Raw genomic sequence first — 16,687 nt, 5'->3', positions numbered from 1 at the left:
ATTGTTAGATATTACTTGTTAGATGTTACTGCACTGTCGGAACTAGAAGCAGAAGCATTTTGCTACACTCGCAATAACATCTGCTAATCATGTGTATGTGACCAATAAAATTTGATTTGATGGTCCAATCGTTAAGAAGAAAAATGACTACTTTAAAATGGAGATAGCCTCAACGGCCACTGCCCATGCTGTCACAGATGCTATAATGTGTCCTCTATCTCTATGATCTATCTCTATGGGAGATCCAAACTACTTGCGTGGGCGTGGCCTCGCGTTTGGCCGGAACAAGAAATCTGGATTGCCAGGCAAGCGATCCTCCCCATAATTCACTATGCTCACAAGTAGCCCACTGTTTAAAAAAAATTCGTTATTCACTCCTGCTAGAATAGCATTCAGTAGTGCTTACTCGTCTCACCTAACTCAAATCTCCTGTGGCATGACTCCGTTCCGGGCTTGCTCTGAACCTCAATGTTTACAGACTCTCAATGTGCACTGATCAGTAAATCAATACCGCAGATTGATTAATTATGTTTAGTGAAAAACGTTTTGCCAATGTCAACCCCTCCATTGAAGATCACCTACCTGCCCTAATAAAAGCTATTCAAGGTTGTCTCACCACTTGCCAAGGACAATGTATGTAGTCTCTTTGGAGGATGTCTCTCTAGATGTTCTTATATAACTAAGCGGGAGGGTAGATAAAAAGGTAGAATATATACTCACTTAATGCCATACGATGAGCCACAGATGAACCTCAAGAATATTGGAGGCTGTGTTGTATGAAACGCCTCCTTTACAGTGATCATGTGTATGAACCCCGGATGTGACAACGCCTGTGTTGGATTGATACGGTAGCGAAACTTTTGCAATCTAAGTCTGATTTGAGATAAATCGTGAAATGTATGTTATGTAGAAAGAGTACATATTTACATCTGGAACAACTTAGTGTATGTATTTATTTTTAAACAACCGCATTAGCAGTTGACACCTAGCTAACCAGCTTGCTAAAGTTAGCTGCTAAGGACGTCAGCTGGCTTTTGTTTGTTGTTTTTACTAGTTAACGCTACGTGCTAAGTGTCTACATAGCAGCTTGGGAAAATAGCATTCGTTTTTGTTTACTTTACTTTGTTGTTTTTTTTAAAATGACATGGCACTGAAAATGATTGAGGCGAAACGGTTTTACAGGCCTCGTCTGGGATTTAGCTAGCTAACTAGCAAGCAAACGTTAGCCTAGCGACCTATGATAGGTAACGCTCAGATATAAAACGCTCTGTTTAGTCCGTTTGGCAGGCTCTAGTTGAGATTTAGTATGATTAAAAACTTTACGTGTTTTTTTTTCTCCCCCTTTTTTATTTGCTAGTTCGCTTCCTACCTTAACATTACCTCGAACTTTGTATGCGGAAGTGACAGCCTGTAACCTTAACGTTAGCTAGCTAACTGTAGCTAGTAAGCAACAATGTAGCAATAAGCAAGGTTTGAAAGTGCTACAAAAAAGTTGGTTAGTAAGCTAGCTATAATTGTGCCCATATTATCCATGCATGTTATGGTATAGTAAATAACATTTTTGGGGGAATTAACTTGCTTCCTTAACGTTAGAGGTTGGCTAGCCTGCAATCCTCGTGTGATAGTTAACGTTAAGTCTGATACATTGTCACATTTTTTTGTTTCGTCTGTTTTTGTTGGACAGCATTTAGAACTAGCATTGTTGTTAATTACTTATGTCATACTCCCAGCCCACAACCGTCAAAAATCATAAGATTGATGAAATGGTGATGTAAACAAGAGATACTCTATATAATGACGAGATGGTCTTGTCTCTGCTCTAAGAGCCAACTTATGCTTGATCCGAAAGTGTGGTCGGTGGTGTGACGCAATTCCTGGGCCTCTGGAGGCACCCTGTTCCGCATCGCCTTAGCCTCTCAAATTGTGTAACAATGCGGAGGGCTCGGTATTGCTCCGCATGGACATGATTAGGTGATGGCGGGAGGTCATGTATCAATACATAGTCACATCCTTGACAACAGCTCCGCGCTGCTCCATGACTCGCAAAAAATATGTTTGCTCTGATTTCTGCGGAGGCCGCATTAAAGTAAACGCCATACGGCCACTGCAGAAAGCGTATTGACCATGTAGCGCATTTAACAATGTGAGTCGTTGCTCAGCAACATACTGGTCACAGGGTTTTGTGCTGTAAACGGTGTATTACTGTCTGACAGCCTATTGTGTGCACTTGAGCGGTCTAGATGGTTGGAATTCTTACCACTTGTTATTCACAAACACACTGTTGGGTCTGTGGCCAATGAGTCATACAATGGTGGTGTCTGCTCTCACTCTTGTGCCCACCCTCTCATGATGTGTATTATCTTGCCTCTCTCTCTCTCTCAATATATTTTATACTTAGTGAGATAAACCAATGACTCGCACCTCTTCTCTAAATTATGACTACAGCTACCAAAAAGACAGTTCATTTGCAGATATTTTTTGTCTTCCCTGAAGTTTCACCAGCATCAGTACATTCAACCCTGTTTCTGTCTGTCTGTCTCCCTCCATCCAGATGCAGACCATAAAGTGTGTGGTAGTGGGTGATGGTGCAGTGGGAAAGACCTGCCTGTTGATCTCCTACACCACCAACAAGTTCCCCTCTGAATACGTCCCCACGGTGAGTGGCACTGATTGAAGTGTTGTCAAGAAAGGTCTTTGAGCGGGGCATGGCCAAGTGTCAGGGTTTGTCAAGTGTCTAGGCTAGGGGGTATGCAGAATGGAGCCACTGCAGTTTGTGTCGTTTGTTCCAAACCATTTGTATCACATTTCTGTTTCAACTAATCAATTTTAAACCGCTATTGAATGAATCCGGTGTGTTTAGTGCTGGGCAGGAACAAAAGCCTCCGCACACTGTCTGTAATTCTTGATCTGTGCAGAATCTCACATATAGAATCACATATAGAATGGGTTTTGATAAGAGAAGGTATTTGTTTTCTAGCTGAAAAGAGGAACCCTTGGATGAAGAGCCAGACTCTTATGGAAGTGGTTATGGAAGCAGTTGGGCTTCAAGCCTTTTCACTTTTTTCTACTATTTGCCAAATAGGGATGAAAACAAACAACTCAGTCCAACTGATGGGCAACTTTGATGGGGGTGGGGGCCACAAAACTCTGAACTCATCATGAGGGGCTACAGTTGCTTGCGGGTCTACGTACCCACATCATAACCCCCCCCCCCCCCCCCCCCACACACACACACACACACACACAGCGAGCAAAACATTTTAGTGCCCCTCTTGACAGCGGAGAAGCATTTTTTTTTACGTTTTAAAGTTAATTTTGTGCAATTCTACACATTTAACCATGGGGTGTAGAAAAAATGATGCTATTTAAAGCAAGTTTGTTGCAATTCTACACATTATGCCATGGAGCAGAATATTTAGCAATTTTATAACTAATTTCATGCAATTCTACACATTTTGCCGTAGGGTGGAGAGATGTTAGCTGTTTTTAATATGAGTGAGACTAACAAAATGAATGGAGGCCCCCGGCTGGTAATTCGACCATGGTAACAAGTTTAGCTAGCTGGCCACTAAACTAACTTAGTAATCAAAATAAAAATATCAGTCAATTAGCACATATCAGTGACTGACATAACAAGAGAGAAACTGCTGATGCACAAACAAATTTAGAAATTGCACCTTGTGTATTCTACTATTGTAACTCTCAACATTAAGTTGAGACTTCGACTAAGTCCCCCCCCCCTCCCAAAACATATTTGGGGTGGGATTTATCCGAGGGCCTTCAAAAAGGGGGCCGCCAGTTGTCCATCCCTTAGATAGCCTTATCCTATAGCTCACGGACTCAGCACTGTACTGGGGTGCTGCAGACAGTGTGTGATGGGCTTGATAGAAATAGCTTCTCATCTCTCTCTCTGGCAGTAATCAGCACAGTGCTGTACCAGAACCTGGCAGAGAGAGTCTGTCGACTCAGTCCTTTATGTCCAGTCAGGTCCAACTGGGTGTGTTCATGTTGGCCTGTAAAACAGACCCAATTGTCTCCATGATGTTTCTCCGTCCTTCTGTACTCACTACAGCGCACTCTTCTCGTAAAAATCACGTGGCATTTTACGTTTAAAAAAAATTATAAGCAGATGACTCAAAATACTCAATGCTACTGGTTGATTTGGTAGGTATTGAAATACTCCTACACATCTTACATGTACAGAAATAGGCTGAGATGACCTACAATGGCCTAGTGTATTCTTATATTAGATGCATGTAGTGCATTCTTAGAACCTTTCATTTATTGGTGAATACAATCCTTGTACTACTGCATTTGGGGAGTTGAAACATCTGAATATGTGTGTAGTGTGGACAGTCACCCTTGTAGAGGCAGTTCCTTTTTTTTTTTTTTTTTTACCCACCATTCTCTATGGTGTTAGGCCTGGCTCTGTCCAAACACATTATCGTCATGGTGATCAGAGATGTGTTTCTGACTTTGCTTGGTTGCTGTTCAATGTGTGCTGCCTGCCGCGCCTTTCCACTGCATGCCCCAACGCCTCACTGTTTTTATGTCTAAACTTGAACTGCCCTATGGTTTCTCAACCAAATAACGGATAAGCAGACCAATGGTGTGTGGCAGACTGAAGTCCATTGTTGCATCTTAATAGTCGTCTTTCAGCACTGGTGTATAAACACACATGAGAGGTGAAAGAAATAAGCCTATGATAGATTGCTTTCACCTCTCCAATTCTTTCATATTCCGACAGTATTCAATAGTGTTGTCACGATACCAGAAATCGGACTTCGATTCCAGGTTTAGTATCACGATTATCAATACCATCACGATACTCGATACCAAAAGGATACTACAGCAAAAACATGACGGCATAATAGCCGAAGTGCACAGATGGCAAAACAATCTGTTTTCTTTACATTTGGGACTTATTTTATTGTACTGATCAACAACATTGGCATAAAAGAAGCAATCTCTCTTATTTTATCAAAGTGTGCTCTTTAAGACCTAATGACATCATTCACACACACAGTGAGAGAGACGTGACTGAGGCGAGGAAGACGAAGTGAATGGGGGTATATATATATATATATATTTTTTTTTTTTTACATCGTTCGGCGTCCTGGATCGGCAAGGTTTGCTCATTTCGACCATCCTATTGATCTTAAGGAGAAATCTCCACAAACCCGGGCACCGGGCCATGCAAAACAAACTTGCCCAAGGAATAACGATTTTTGGATATGACTGTAGGGCTTTTGGTGCCAATCAGCTTGGGAATAAGCATATTGTGTGTTACGGTTTGCGTGTTATCACAAACAAAGTTCTAGGGTAGTGAATTGATGTGAGCTTCAGCTGTAAGCTAGCAAGAAAAGTTGCCCTACGTAGCTGGAAGCTACTGGTATCATCTTGCATTGTGAAGTGTTCTAGCCTGGAATGAACTTTGTTTTGCGAACAGTAATTAACAGTTGCAACATTTCTACATGCTGTGTTGCATTATTGAAGTGTGTTAGCTCCACACTCTTGCTGCACAGAAGTTAACATGATGCAGCCCAGACTCCCAGTGAGTGCAGGGATTCCACAGGACAGGCTAGAGCTAGCAATGACTAAGTGGAGCAGACACAGTGCGCTCGGGCTAGAAGGTGACATCAGCTTTGCTGATAGACAGACTTGATCCTCTCTCAATCAGTAGACGACTTGTGACACATTTGATAGAAGTACCGAACCGCCTTTCATGTCCTAGTATCGAAAAAGTACAAAAGTTTCGGTGTTCAGTGCAGCACTAGTGTTCCATCATATTCAGTGCAGTTAAAGGAAAGGTGATGAGGAGAGGAAGACATATGAGACCATTGAGATGCATCCCAACTCTAGCAAGCATGACTTGTGGGTAGGGCTGTACAGGTACACATATTCCTACCGAACCGTTAGGTACCAGGACCTCTGTTCGGTACACACTGTGAACCCGAATGAATGCATTCCAAATGAAAATACATTTTTTTTAACTCTAGGTTATGCCTATGCTGCGTTGTATGCCATTGTCTTGTGAGTAAATCTGAGCGGGAAAAGTTTATGGAATTCCATTTAAAACAACTACAGCCTATGCACACGTTGTAATTAAAATGTGAATCTTCATTTCAAACTATCCTGGTGGTGAACAATTAACCAGAATTTAAATCTCCAGTTTAGGAACATTTTGGCTTCACAGTCGACTACAACGGCGATGGACAGAGAGTTGTGGATAAAAAGCTAATATTATGTTCTCCGCTGCTCAACGAGAATAGCCTATGCAGAGTGGCGCGTGTAGCTTGCTTTTGTCGGCCAATCACAAGTCATCAAAGCGCCAAGTCATAAAGCCTTCGCGTGTGGCAAAGCAAGTTAGGAGATGATCTAATCAATGCGAGATGGAATTAGTTTAAATGAGAAGTATATGCTATAATGTGTTATTTGTAACTAACTGTAGGACAGGAAGAAAGCGCATGCAGACTCAATTAGCCTAGCTAGCTCTTAGCTAGCTTTTTTAGCCAACCAGCTTCTCTCGGTTTGATGCAGTCGAGAGGTACTACGTAATTATATTGGATGATAAATAACCTAGCTATGACAAGCTAGAAGTCGGTCTACTAGCGCAAGTCGGCTCGGTTGGTTGCTGCCTCTCCCTCCTTCCTTGCTCCCGTTTCACTTGATCACAAGACACACACCGCAAGGCCTGTCCTCCGCCTACTCTCCTTCACGCTGTATCAGCTCTGATTAATAAAATAGCTTACAAGTGGACTTTTCTGCTGCTTCCCTCACTCTGATCTGACCACGTCTATACAGAACTGGTCATCCTCGGGTCTGTTCGGAAAAGGTCTCTGTATTGAAAAATATATTTGTCTTGGTGGGAAAGCCCCAGGTCCATTTCGGATCGTGTCCAACTTTTTAGACCTCTACTTGAAGGCCAAAAGACAATGCCAGGAACATTGTGAATGATGTCACAGAAACTGTGCCACAAATAGGGTACTTTTGAATTTTGCGTATTTTGTTAACTAAAGTAATTGTTGGAATTTCATTTTTCCACTTTACCGAACCGTGACCCCAAAACAGCAACACGTACGGAACCGTGACCCTAAAACAGCAACACGTACCGAACCGTGACCCCAAAACAGCAACACGTACGGAACCGTGACCCCAAAACAGCAACACGTACCGAACCGTGACCCCAAAACAGCAACACGTACCGAACCGTGGGTTTGGTGAACCATTACACCCCTACTTGTGGGTGCATCTCAATGGTCTGAAATAGCTTCCTCTCCTTGTCGCCCAGTGAGGCTCAAACTCAAGTGTAAGAATGGACTAGGATGAGGCCTGAGATGAAACAGGGAGTGGACAGCCAGGGAAGAAGGTAAATTGGTGGTTTATTGACTACACACAAGGCAGGAATGTCAGGAATCTCCCACCCAAATTAAGGGAATGTCCCTCAAGCCCCACACTACAATGACAAACATGTACGCTAAAGTAATAGTAGTTAACACTGTTATTAATTCCCAGGTGACAGCCATAAGACTCCTTTTTAAATAGAACACCTATAAATGGCAGCAGTGATTTAGTGTTTCACGCTAGTCTACATTTTCCAAAGCAACGTCAAGAACTCCCTACACCAATTTGTCCGTTCTGGCCCCGGTTGGGAGAACCGGGGAGAGACATGTGTTTTGAGCACAGGGTTACAATTTTCCCTCAAAATTTTCTGACCGACAAATAAGCTTGAAAATGATACCACCCGTGAACCTGCCCTACGGTAGTCACTGTCTACGCAGTATTGTGCGACGGAGACAAAAAAACGAGAAATGGCAATCCAATTCAGCACGAAGCGCAGTGGTTTCATCTGCACATTATAGATGAGCTGAGTCTGACAGTTCCTCATTCTTACTGAACAGTATGTGGCTTCTTTCTCTCCACGGGGAGGCACCTTAAGAGGAACAAGAATGCTGTGAAACATTCTGATACCCTACATACGCAACACAAGCATGCTACGCAAAATGGCATTATTGCGTCAAGTTATGAATGACTGGGCTGCACAAGTCTACGTAGTTTCTCTACGCAATACCATTTTGGAGCTCTGGGCTTCCATGCGTACATATGGTATAAATCAGGGCTTGCTTAGTTGACGACATGGTTCCCTTTGACCACCTACCACTCTAAGTACCATACACTGTTCTGTCAAAGGAACCAAAGTGAGGGTTTTTCATGTATGTATGTATGTATGTATGTATGTATGTATGTATGTACAGTTGAAGTCGGAAGTTTACATACACCTTAGCCAAATACATTTAAACTCAGTTTTTCACAATTCTTAACATTTAATCTTAGTAACAATTCCCTGTCAGGTCAGTTAGGATCACCACTTTATTTTAAGAATGTGAAATGCCAGAGTAATAGTAGAGAGAATTATTTATTTCAGCTTTTATTTCTTTCATCACATTCCCAGTGCGTCAGAAGTTTACATACACTCAATTAGTATTTGGTAGCAATGTCTTTAAATTGTTTAACTTGGGTCAAACGTTTCGGGTAGCCTTCCACAAGCTTCCCACAATGAGTTGGGTGAATTTTGGCCCATTCCTCATGACAGAGCTGGTGTAACTGAGTCAGGTTTGTAGGCCTCTTTGAACGTACACTCTTTTTCAGTTCTGCCCACACATTTTCTATGGGATTCAGGTCAGGGCTTTGTGATGGCCACCCCAATACCTTGACTTTGTTGTCCTTAAGCCATTTTGCCACAACTTTGGAAGTATGATTGGGGTCATTGTCCATTTGGAAGACCCATTTGCGTCCAAGCTTTAACTTCCTGACTGATGTCTTGAGATGTTGCTTCAATATATCCACATAAATGTCCTGCCTCATGATGCCATCTCTTTAGTGAAGTGCACCAGTCCCTCCTGCAGCAAAGCACCCCCAAGACATGATGCTACCACCACTGCGCTTCATGGCTGGGATGGTGTTCTTTGGCTTGGAAGCCTCCCCCTTTTTCCTCCAAACATAACAATGGTCATTATGGCCAAACAGTTCTATTTTTGTTTTATCAGACCAGAGGACATTTCTCCAAAAAGTATGATCTTTGTCCCCATGTGCAGTTGCAAACCATAGTCTGGCTTTTTTTATGGCGGTTTTGGAGCAGTGGCTTCTTCCTTGCTGAGTGGCCTTTCAGGTTATGTCGATATAGGACTCGTTTTACTGTGGATATAGATACTTTTGTACCAGTTTCCTCCAGCATTTTCACAAGGTCCTTTGCTGTTGTTCTGAGATTGATTTGCACTTTTCGCACCAAAGTACGTTCATCTCTAGGAGACAGAACGCGTCTCCTTCCTGAGCGGTATGACGGCTGCGTGGTCCCATGGTGTTTATACTTGCGTACTATTGTTTGTACAGATGAACGTGGTACTTTCAGGCGTTTGGAAATTGTTCCCAAGGATGAACCAGAGTTGTGGAGGTCTACAATTTTTTTTTTCTTCTGAGGTCTTGGCTGATTTCTTTTGATTTTCCCATGATATCAAGCAAAGAGGCACTGAGTTTGAAGGTAGCCCTTGAAATACATCCACTGGTAGACCTCCAATTGACTCAAGCAGGTTTAAAGTCACAGTCAACTTAGTGTATGTGAACTTCTGACCCACTGGAATTGTGATACAGTGAATTATAAGTGAAATAATCTACCTGTAAACAATTGTTAGAAACATGACTTGTGTCATGCATAAAGTAGATGTCCTAAACGACTTGCCAAAACTATAGTTTGTTAACAAGAAATTTGTGGAGTGGTTGAAAAACGAGTTTTAATGACACCAACCTAAGTGTATGTAAACTTCCGACTTCATACTGTGTGTGTGTATATGGGATGGGATATAGGCATAGGCTATGCAACTGAACCTATCCGCAGCATGACCATATTCCTGTATCCATACCTGTACCATATAGATTCAGTGGTTGTAAAGATGGGGAGAGGTCTGTCCGTAATCAAGAGGTGCTCTGCTTTTTTGACACCACCCTCTACAAAGCAAGTCCTGCAGGCTCTAGTTTTGTCTTAATGTTATTTATTGTCCAGTCATATGGTCAAGTGCTGCAAAGAAGGACCTAGTTAAGCTGCAGCTGGCCCAGAATGTCTTGCTCTTCATTGTAATCAGAGGGTTAATATAAATACTACGCATGCCAGTTTCTCTTGGCTGAGAGTTGAGGAAAGACTGACTGCGTGACTTCCTGTTTTTATAAGAAACATTAATGTGTTGGCAATTCCTATTGGTTGTATAGTCAACTTACACACAGCGCTGACACACACACTTAACCCACCAGACATGCCACAAGGGGTCTTTTCAAAGTCCCCAGGCCCAGAACAAATTCAAGGAAACGTATTGTAAGTGAACAGCAAACCTGTTTTTTAAAAAAACAAATAAAGTAACACCTCACGGCACAACGCCTCTCCCCCATGTGACCTACTTGTGTGTGTGTGTGTGTATGTATTTGTAACTGATGGATGCACGCACACACACACACATTGCTCATCCATTTATATGTACATATTCTTATTCATTCTTTTACACTTGTGTGTGTATAAGGTAGTTGTTGTGAAATTGTTAGATATTACTGCTCGGTCAGAACTAGAAGCACAAGCATTTCGCTACACTCGCATTAACATCTGCTAATCATGTGTATGTGACCAATAAAATTTGATTTGATGTAAACCAAACCAACACACACACATACAGAAATGTTATAAATTGATTTGCATTTTAATGAGGGAAATAAGTATTTGACCCCCTCTCAATCAGAAAGATTTCTGGCTCCCAGGTGTCTTTTATACAGGTAACGAGCTGAGATTAGGAGCACACTCTTAAAGGGAGTGCTCCTAACCGTAGTTTGTTACCTGTAAAAAAAGACACCTGTCCACAGAAGCAAGCAATCAATCAGATTCCAAACTCTCCACCATGGCCAAGACCAAAGGGCTCTCCAAGGATGTCAGGGACAAGATTGTAGACCTACACAAGGCTGGAATGGGCTACAAGACCATCGCCAAGCAGCTTGGTGAGAAGGTGACAACATTTGGTGCGATTATTCGCAAATGGAAGAAACACAAAAGAACTGTCAATATCCCTCGGCCTGGGGCTCCATGCAAGATCTCACCTCGTGGAGTTGCAATGATCATGAGAACGGTGAGGAATCAGCCCAGAACTACACGGGAGGATCTTGTCATTGATCTCAAGGCAGCTGGGACCATAGTCACCAAGAAAACAATTGGTAACACACTACGCCGTGAAGGACTGAAATCCTGCAACGCCCGCAAGGTCCCCCTGCTCAAGAATACATATACATGCCCGTCTGAAGTTTGCCACTGAACATCTGAATGACTCAGAGGACAACTGGTGAAAGTGTTGTGGTCAGATGAGACCAAAATGGAGCTCTTTGACATCAACTCAACTCGCCGTGTTTGGAGGAGGAGGAATGCTGCCTATGACCCCAAGAACACCATCTCCACCGTCAAACATGGAGGTGGAAACATTATGCTTTGGGGGTGTTTTTCTGCTAAGGGGACAGGACAACTTCACCGCATCAAAGGGACGATGGACGGGGCCATGTACCGTCAAATCTTGGGTGAGAACCTCCTTCCCTCAGCCAGGGCATTGAAAATGGGTCGTGGATGGGTATTCCAGCATGACAATGACCCAAAACACACGGCAACAAAGGAGTGGCTCAAGAAGAAGCACATTAAGGTCGTGGAGTGGCCTAGCCAGTCTCCAGACCTTAATCCCATAGAAAATCTGTGGAGGGAGCTGAAGGTTCGAGTTGCCAAACGTCAGCCTTGAAACCTTAATGACTCGGAGAAGATCTGCAAAAAGGAGTGGGACAAAATCGCTCCTGAGATGTGTGCAAACCTGGTGGCCAACTACAAGAAACGTCTGACCTCTGTGATTGCCAACAAGGGTTTTGCCACCAAGTACTAAGCCATGTTTTGCAGAGGGGTCAAATACTTATTTCCCTCAGAGCTCTCTGCCTAGGCTACCCCATGTTCGTCATGGCAACCAAAGAACTGTCTGATTAACTTGGAGACAGTGTTTAAAAGCCAAAGGCCTTTGTTTTGTTCAGGTGTCTCCAGAGATGTTCGATGGGATTATTTCGCTCAACCCTGACTAGTGTCCCAGTCACTGCTGCTGAAAAACATCCCCACAGCATGATCCTGCCACCACCATGCTTCACCGTAGGGATGGTGCCATGTTTCCTCCAGACATGACGCTTGATTTTCAGGCCAAAGAGTTCAATCTTGGTTTCATCAGACCAGAGAATCTTGTTTCTCATGGTCTGAGCGTCTTTGGATGCCTTTTGGCAAACTCCAAGCGGGCTGTTGTACCTTTTTACTGAGGAGAGGCTTCCGTCTGGCCACTACCATAAAGGCCTGATTGGTGGAGTGCTGCAGAGATGGTTTTTCTTCCATCTCCACAGAGGACCTCTGGAGCTCTGTCAGAGTGACCATCGGGTTCTTGGTCACCTCCCTGACCAAGGCCCTTCTCCCCCATTGCTCAGTTTGGCCTGGCAGTCAGCTCTAGGAAGAGTCTTGATGGTTCCAAACTTCTTCCATTTAAGAATGATGGAGGCCACTGTGTTCTTTGGGACCTTCAATGCTGCAGAAATGTTTTGGTACCCTTCCCCAGATCTGTGCCTCAACACAATCATGTCTCGGAGCTCTAAGCACAATCGTGGCTTGGTTTTTGCTCTGACATGCACTGTCAACTCTGAGACCTTATATAGTCAAGTGTGCACCTTTCCAAATCATGTCCAATGCATTTTTTAATAAGGCTGTAACGTAACAAATGTGGAAAAGTCAAGGGGTCTGAATACTTTCCGAATGCACTGTATGTAGCTGGCTATTTGGATTGAAATAAAAACAATTATCTGCTTGGAATGACAACAACAATTGCATGCAATGTCCAGGAATGGCAGAGAAGGCTAAAGGACTGGTTCCTAACTACTATCTGTGTGGAGTCTTCTTCGAGCGCTTTTTCAGCAGCCGTGGCATTACCCAGGTGCCACATTTTTGGCAATGGAGGACCAGTACCTGCAGAGTAGCGGCTCCTGCGGATGGACTGAAGGTCAGAGAAACCGGTGTTGGTGCCCTGACAAAAGGCTCCGGGCCTGTATTTGTTTCTCCCTGGATGTACCGACAATGCCCTCCACTCAAGCTATACTGCCATTCCAGCCCACTGCCTCAACTCCCTTTCCAGCCCACTGCCTCAACTCCCTTACCATTATCCGGAACCGACTACTAGAGAGACTTTTCAATCGCCTTTTCAAAAATATAGATATATTTTTAGGGACATCAATGGAAATAAGTCTCAGATTTTTTTGTGATATCCCTGTCACGTTTTTTAAATGTATGCTGTGTATGATTTTTATTTGTTTACTGGAAAATAAAATAAATCTATCAAAACTCAACATGTTGTGAAATCCCTAATGATTGATCCTCTTTCTATCGGTCTCTTCCTCAGGTGTTTGATAACTATGCAGTGACGGTGATGATCGGAGGGGAGCCCTACACTCTGGGGCTGTTCGATACAGCAGGTAAAACAAAATTCTCTGTCTGTCTGTCTGTCTGTCTGAGCGCTTCCTAACTACTGTGTCTTGAGCCTCGACTTGTAATACCTTCTTCTCACTCACCATTGTCTGCCTGTTTTACTTTCACATGGTGCTTACGGATCGTGTTTCTCTCCAGGCATCTAAGCATTTAACAGGCTAGTTACCCATGCAATATGTATTTATAGCATTTACCATCGTGTCTAAACAAGTTTTTGTGTTTGTGGGTTAGTCTGCTTGTGTTAGTCCACCAAGCTCAAATATAAACTAGATCATGTGGAGTCCATTGTGTAGTTGTCTTACTTAGACTTTTTCTTGCATATGAAAGGTATCCTTGACGTAAAATCCTAAACAATGTTTCTGTCTCTCTCTGTCGCCCTCCCCAGGTCAGGAGGACTATGACAGACTGCGACCACTCAGCTACCCTCAGACAGATGTCTTCCTGGTGTGCTTCTCTGTCGTATCACCTTCCTCTTTTGAGAACGTCCGTGAGAAGGTGTGTGTGGATACAACTTTATTGTCCATTTGCTAGAACATAAATTCGTTTTCTGCCTTTCCCAACACCCCCAAAACACAACACACACACGTGTGACTTGTGTTTTCAAGACTATGTCTTTACACCTGTGTTTCTCTGTAAACATAGCATTGTGTGTGTTTTGTTAGTTGGGGTTAATGTTCTTTCTCTCCCCTTTGCCTTGATGACAGCTTTGTGCACTCTTGGCATTCTCTCAACCAGCTTCATGAGGTAGTCACCTGGAATGCTTTTCCAACAGTCTTGAAGGAGTTCCCATATATGCTGATTATTTGTTGGCTGCTTTTCCTTCACGCTGCAGTCTAACTCATTCCAAACCATCTCAATTGGGTTGAGGTCGGGTGACTGTGGAAGCCAGGTCATCTGATGCAGCACTCCATCACTCTCCTTCTAGGTCAAATAGCCCTTACACAGCCTGGAGGTGTGTTTTGGGTAATTGTCCTGTTGAAAAACAAATGATAGTCCCACTAAGCGCAAAACCAGATGGGATGGCGTATCGCTGCAGAATGCTGTGGTAGCCATGCTGGTTAAGTGTGCCTTGAATTCTAAATAAATCACAGACAGTGTCATCAGCAAAGCACCATCACATCACCTCCTCCATGCTTCAAGGTGGGAACCACACATGCGGAGATCATCCGTTCACCAACTCTGCGTCTCACAAAGACAAATTGGGTCTTTGCAGCAATTCGAAGGCCTGATTCATGCAGTCTCCTTGGAACAGTTGATGTTGATATATGTATTTTACTTGAACTCTGTCAAGCATTTATTTGGGCTGCAATCTGAGGTGCAGTTAATTGCAGATTTCTAATGCTGGTAACTCTAATGAACTTATCCTCTGCAGTAGAGGTAACTCTGGGTCTTCCTTTCCTGTGGCGGTCCTCATGAGAGCCAGTTTCATCAGTGCTTGATGGTTTTTGCGACTGCACTTGAAGAAACTTTCAAAGTTCTTGACATTTTCTAGATTGACTGACCTTCATGTGTCATACCGACATTTTTCTTGGTTTTATTTGAGCTGTTCTTGCCATAATTTGGACTTCGTATTTGACCAAATACGGCTGTCTTCTGTATACCCCCCTACCTTGTCACAACACAACTGATTGGCTCAAACACATTAAGAGGGAAAGAAATTACACAAATTAACTTTTAACAAGGCACACCTGTTAATTTAAATAATTCCAGGTGACTACCTCATGAAGCTGGTTGAGAGAATGCCAAGAGTGTGCAAAGCTGTCAAGACAAAGGGGGGCTACTTTGAAGAATCTCAAATATAAAATATATTTTGATTTGTTCAACACTTTTGTTTTTTTGGTTACTACATGATTCCATGTGTTATTTCATAGTTTTGATGTCTTCACTATTATTCTCCAATGTAGAAAATAGTAAAAATAAAGAAAAACCCTTAAATGAGTAGGTGTTCAAACTTTTGACTGGTACTGTATATAACATGAAACCCTCCCATACTCAATGGACATAATATATCCCAGGATCATAACCTGGGTGTGATCCTAATATGCCCCCCTCCTCTTCCACAGTGGGTCCCAGAGATCTCCCACCACTGTCCGCGTACACCCTTCCTGCTGGTGGGCACCCAGATGGACCTGAGGGACGACAGCAACACAGTGGAGAAGCTGGCAAAGAACAAGCAGCGGCCCCTGGCCCCTGAGAGCGGAGACAAGCTGTGCCGGGACCTCCGGGCCGTCAAATACGTCGAGTGCTCAGCCCTCACCCAGGTGTGTGTGTGTGTGTGTGTGTGTGTGTGTGTGTGTGTGTGTGTACACGTGGGCAAGAGACACAATCTCTATCTACTAAGTCTCTGGCCCTCATTCATGTAAACAGGAAATGGTGGGTGTAAGTGACTTGAATGGTTTCTGAAAAGTAACTTCCTCTCACTCTGTCGACCTCTGTCCTTCGTTGTCTTGATGTCATACTTTCTCACTAGGAAATACTATCGGATGATGGCTACTGTTGACAGCCTTTAATAGTGCAACTGTGGACATTGTGGATCAATAAATTAGTAAATTGACTTCTTTCTCTTTCTCTCTCTCAGCGAGGTCTGAAGAACGTGTTTGACGAGGCCATCTTGGCCGCGCTGGAGCCGCCAGAGACCAAGCCCAAGAAACGCTGCGCACTCTTATAAAATATTTTAAATTGGGCCAAAGAGCCAGGGGAAAAAGAGACAGGCGGACACGGAGAACAGACAGACAAAGCTGGGAGGGGTGTACAGGGAGGGAGAAAGGGGACGAGTGAGACATTTGTTTAATAGTGCCTTCAGCGATACAGGTGGGGAGGGGCGACGTTGCATGGATAGGTAACAAACAGAGACCTAGAAATACATCCTAATATGTAATAGAATGTATATCTATGTTTCTTGTAACAAGCTGATCAATTCTCTTCCAGACCAGTATAGTCCTTCTTAAAAGGAGACCGACAGAGCAATATAGGGAAGAGACAAGGTTTTGAAACCTCTATTGCCTTAAAGTTACAGTACAAACAAAATAAGTTAGACAAAAGGAGGAAGAGACAGTGTGGAGTTTATTTTGTGTTTGATGATACTTAAAAACTGACTGGAAAAATGTGCTTAAT

General features: G+C 43.2%; 2 protein-coding genes across 4 annotated transcripts in view; one reads left to right on the top strand and one right to left on the bottom strand.

Moving 5' to 3' along the window:
• LOC106588424 (gamma-enolase) overlaps window positions 1-1,003 on the bottom strand; it is a 22,227-nt gene extending 21,224 nt beyond the window's left edge. The window contains exon 1 of one of the 2 annotated variants that reach the window (XM_045709271.2): window positions 721-1,003. In XM_045709271.2, coding sequence (XP_045565227.1) covers window positions 721-730 — 10 coding nt within the window. In that variant the 5' untranslated portion in view covers window positions 731-1,003. The remainder of the gene's footprint in view (window positions 1-720) is intronic. The other variant, XM_045709272.2, reaches the window with a different exon arrangement.
• LOC106588426 (cell division control protein 42 homolog) lies at window positions 612-16,687 on the top strand. 2 transcript variants are annotated; one of them, XM_014177403.3, is made up of 6 exons: window positions 612-848; window positions 2,552-2,656; window positions 13,488-13,560; window positions 13,959-14,068; window positions 15,637-15,834; window positions 16,152-16,687. In XM_014177403.3, the coding sequence occupies exons 2-6, from the start codon at window positions 2,552-2,554 to the stop codon at window positions 16,239-16,241; spliced, it is 576 nt and encodes a 191-aa protein (XP_014032878.1). In that variant the 5' UTR covers window positions 612-848; the 3' UTR covers window positions 16,242-16,687. The 2 variants fall into 2 exon arrangements, with proteins under 2 accessions (XP_014032878.1, XP_014032877.1); XM_014177402.3 differs by having other exon boundaries at window positions 827-944.

This window comes from Salmo salar, chromosome 27 (genome assembly GCF_965601325.2).
Source record: "Salmo salar chromosome 27, fSalSal1, whole genome shotgun sequence".
In the NCBI taxonomy this organism is placed as follows: domain Eukaryota; kingdom Metazoa; phylum Chordata; class Actinopteri; order Salmoniformes; family Salmonidae; genus Salmo; species Salmo salar.
Note: the sequence above shows the minus strand (reverse complement) of the source record. Positions and strands in the feature narration are given on the sequence as shown.

Bases quoted from the DNA above. Each gene is read 5' to 3' on its own strand.
- LOC106588426 (XM_014177402.3), top strand. From the start codon at position 900: ATGTTATGTAGAAAGAGTACATATTTACATCTGGAACAACTTAGT. The intron at 945-2,551 runs GTATGTATTTAT...CCCTCCATCCAG, and splicing joins TACATCTGGAACAACTTAGT to ATGCAGACCATAAAGTGTGT. The intron at 15,835-16,151 runs GTGTGTGTGTGT...TCTCTCTCTCAG, and splicing joins AGTGCTCAGCCCTCACCCAG to CGAGGTCTGAAGAACGTGTT.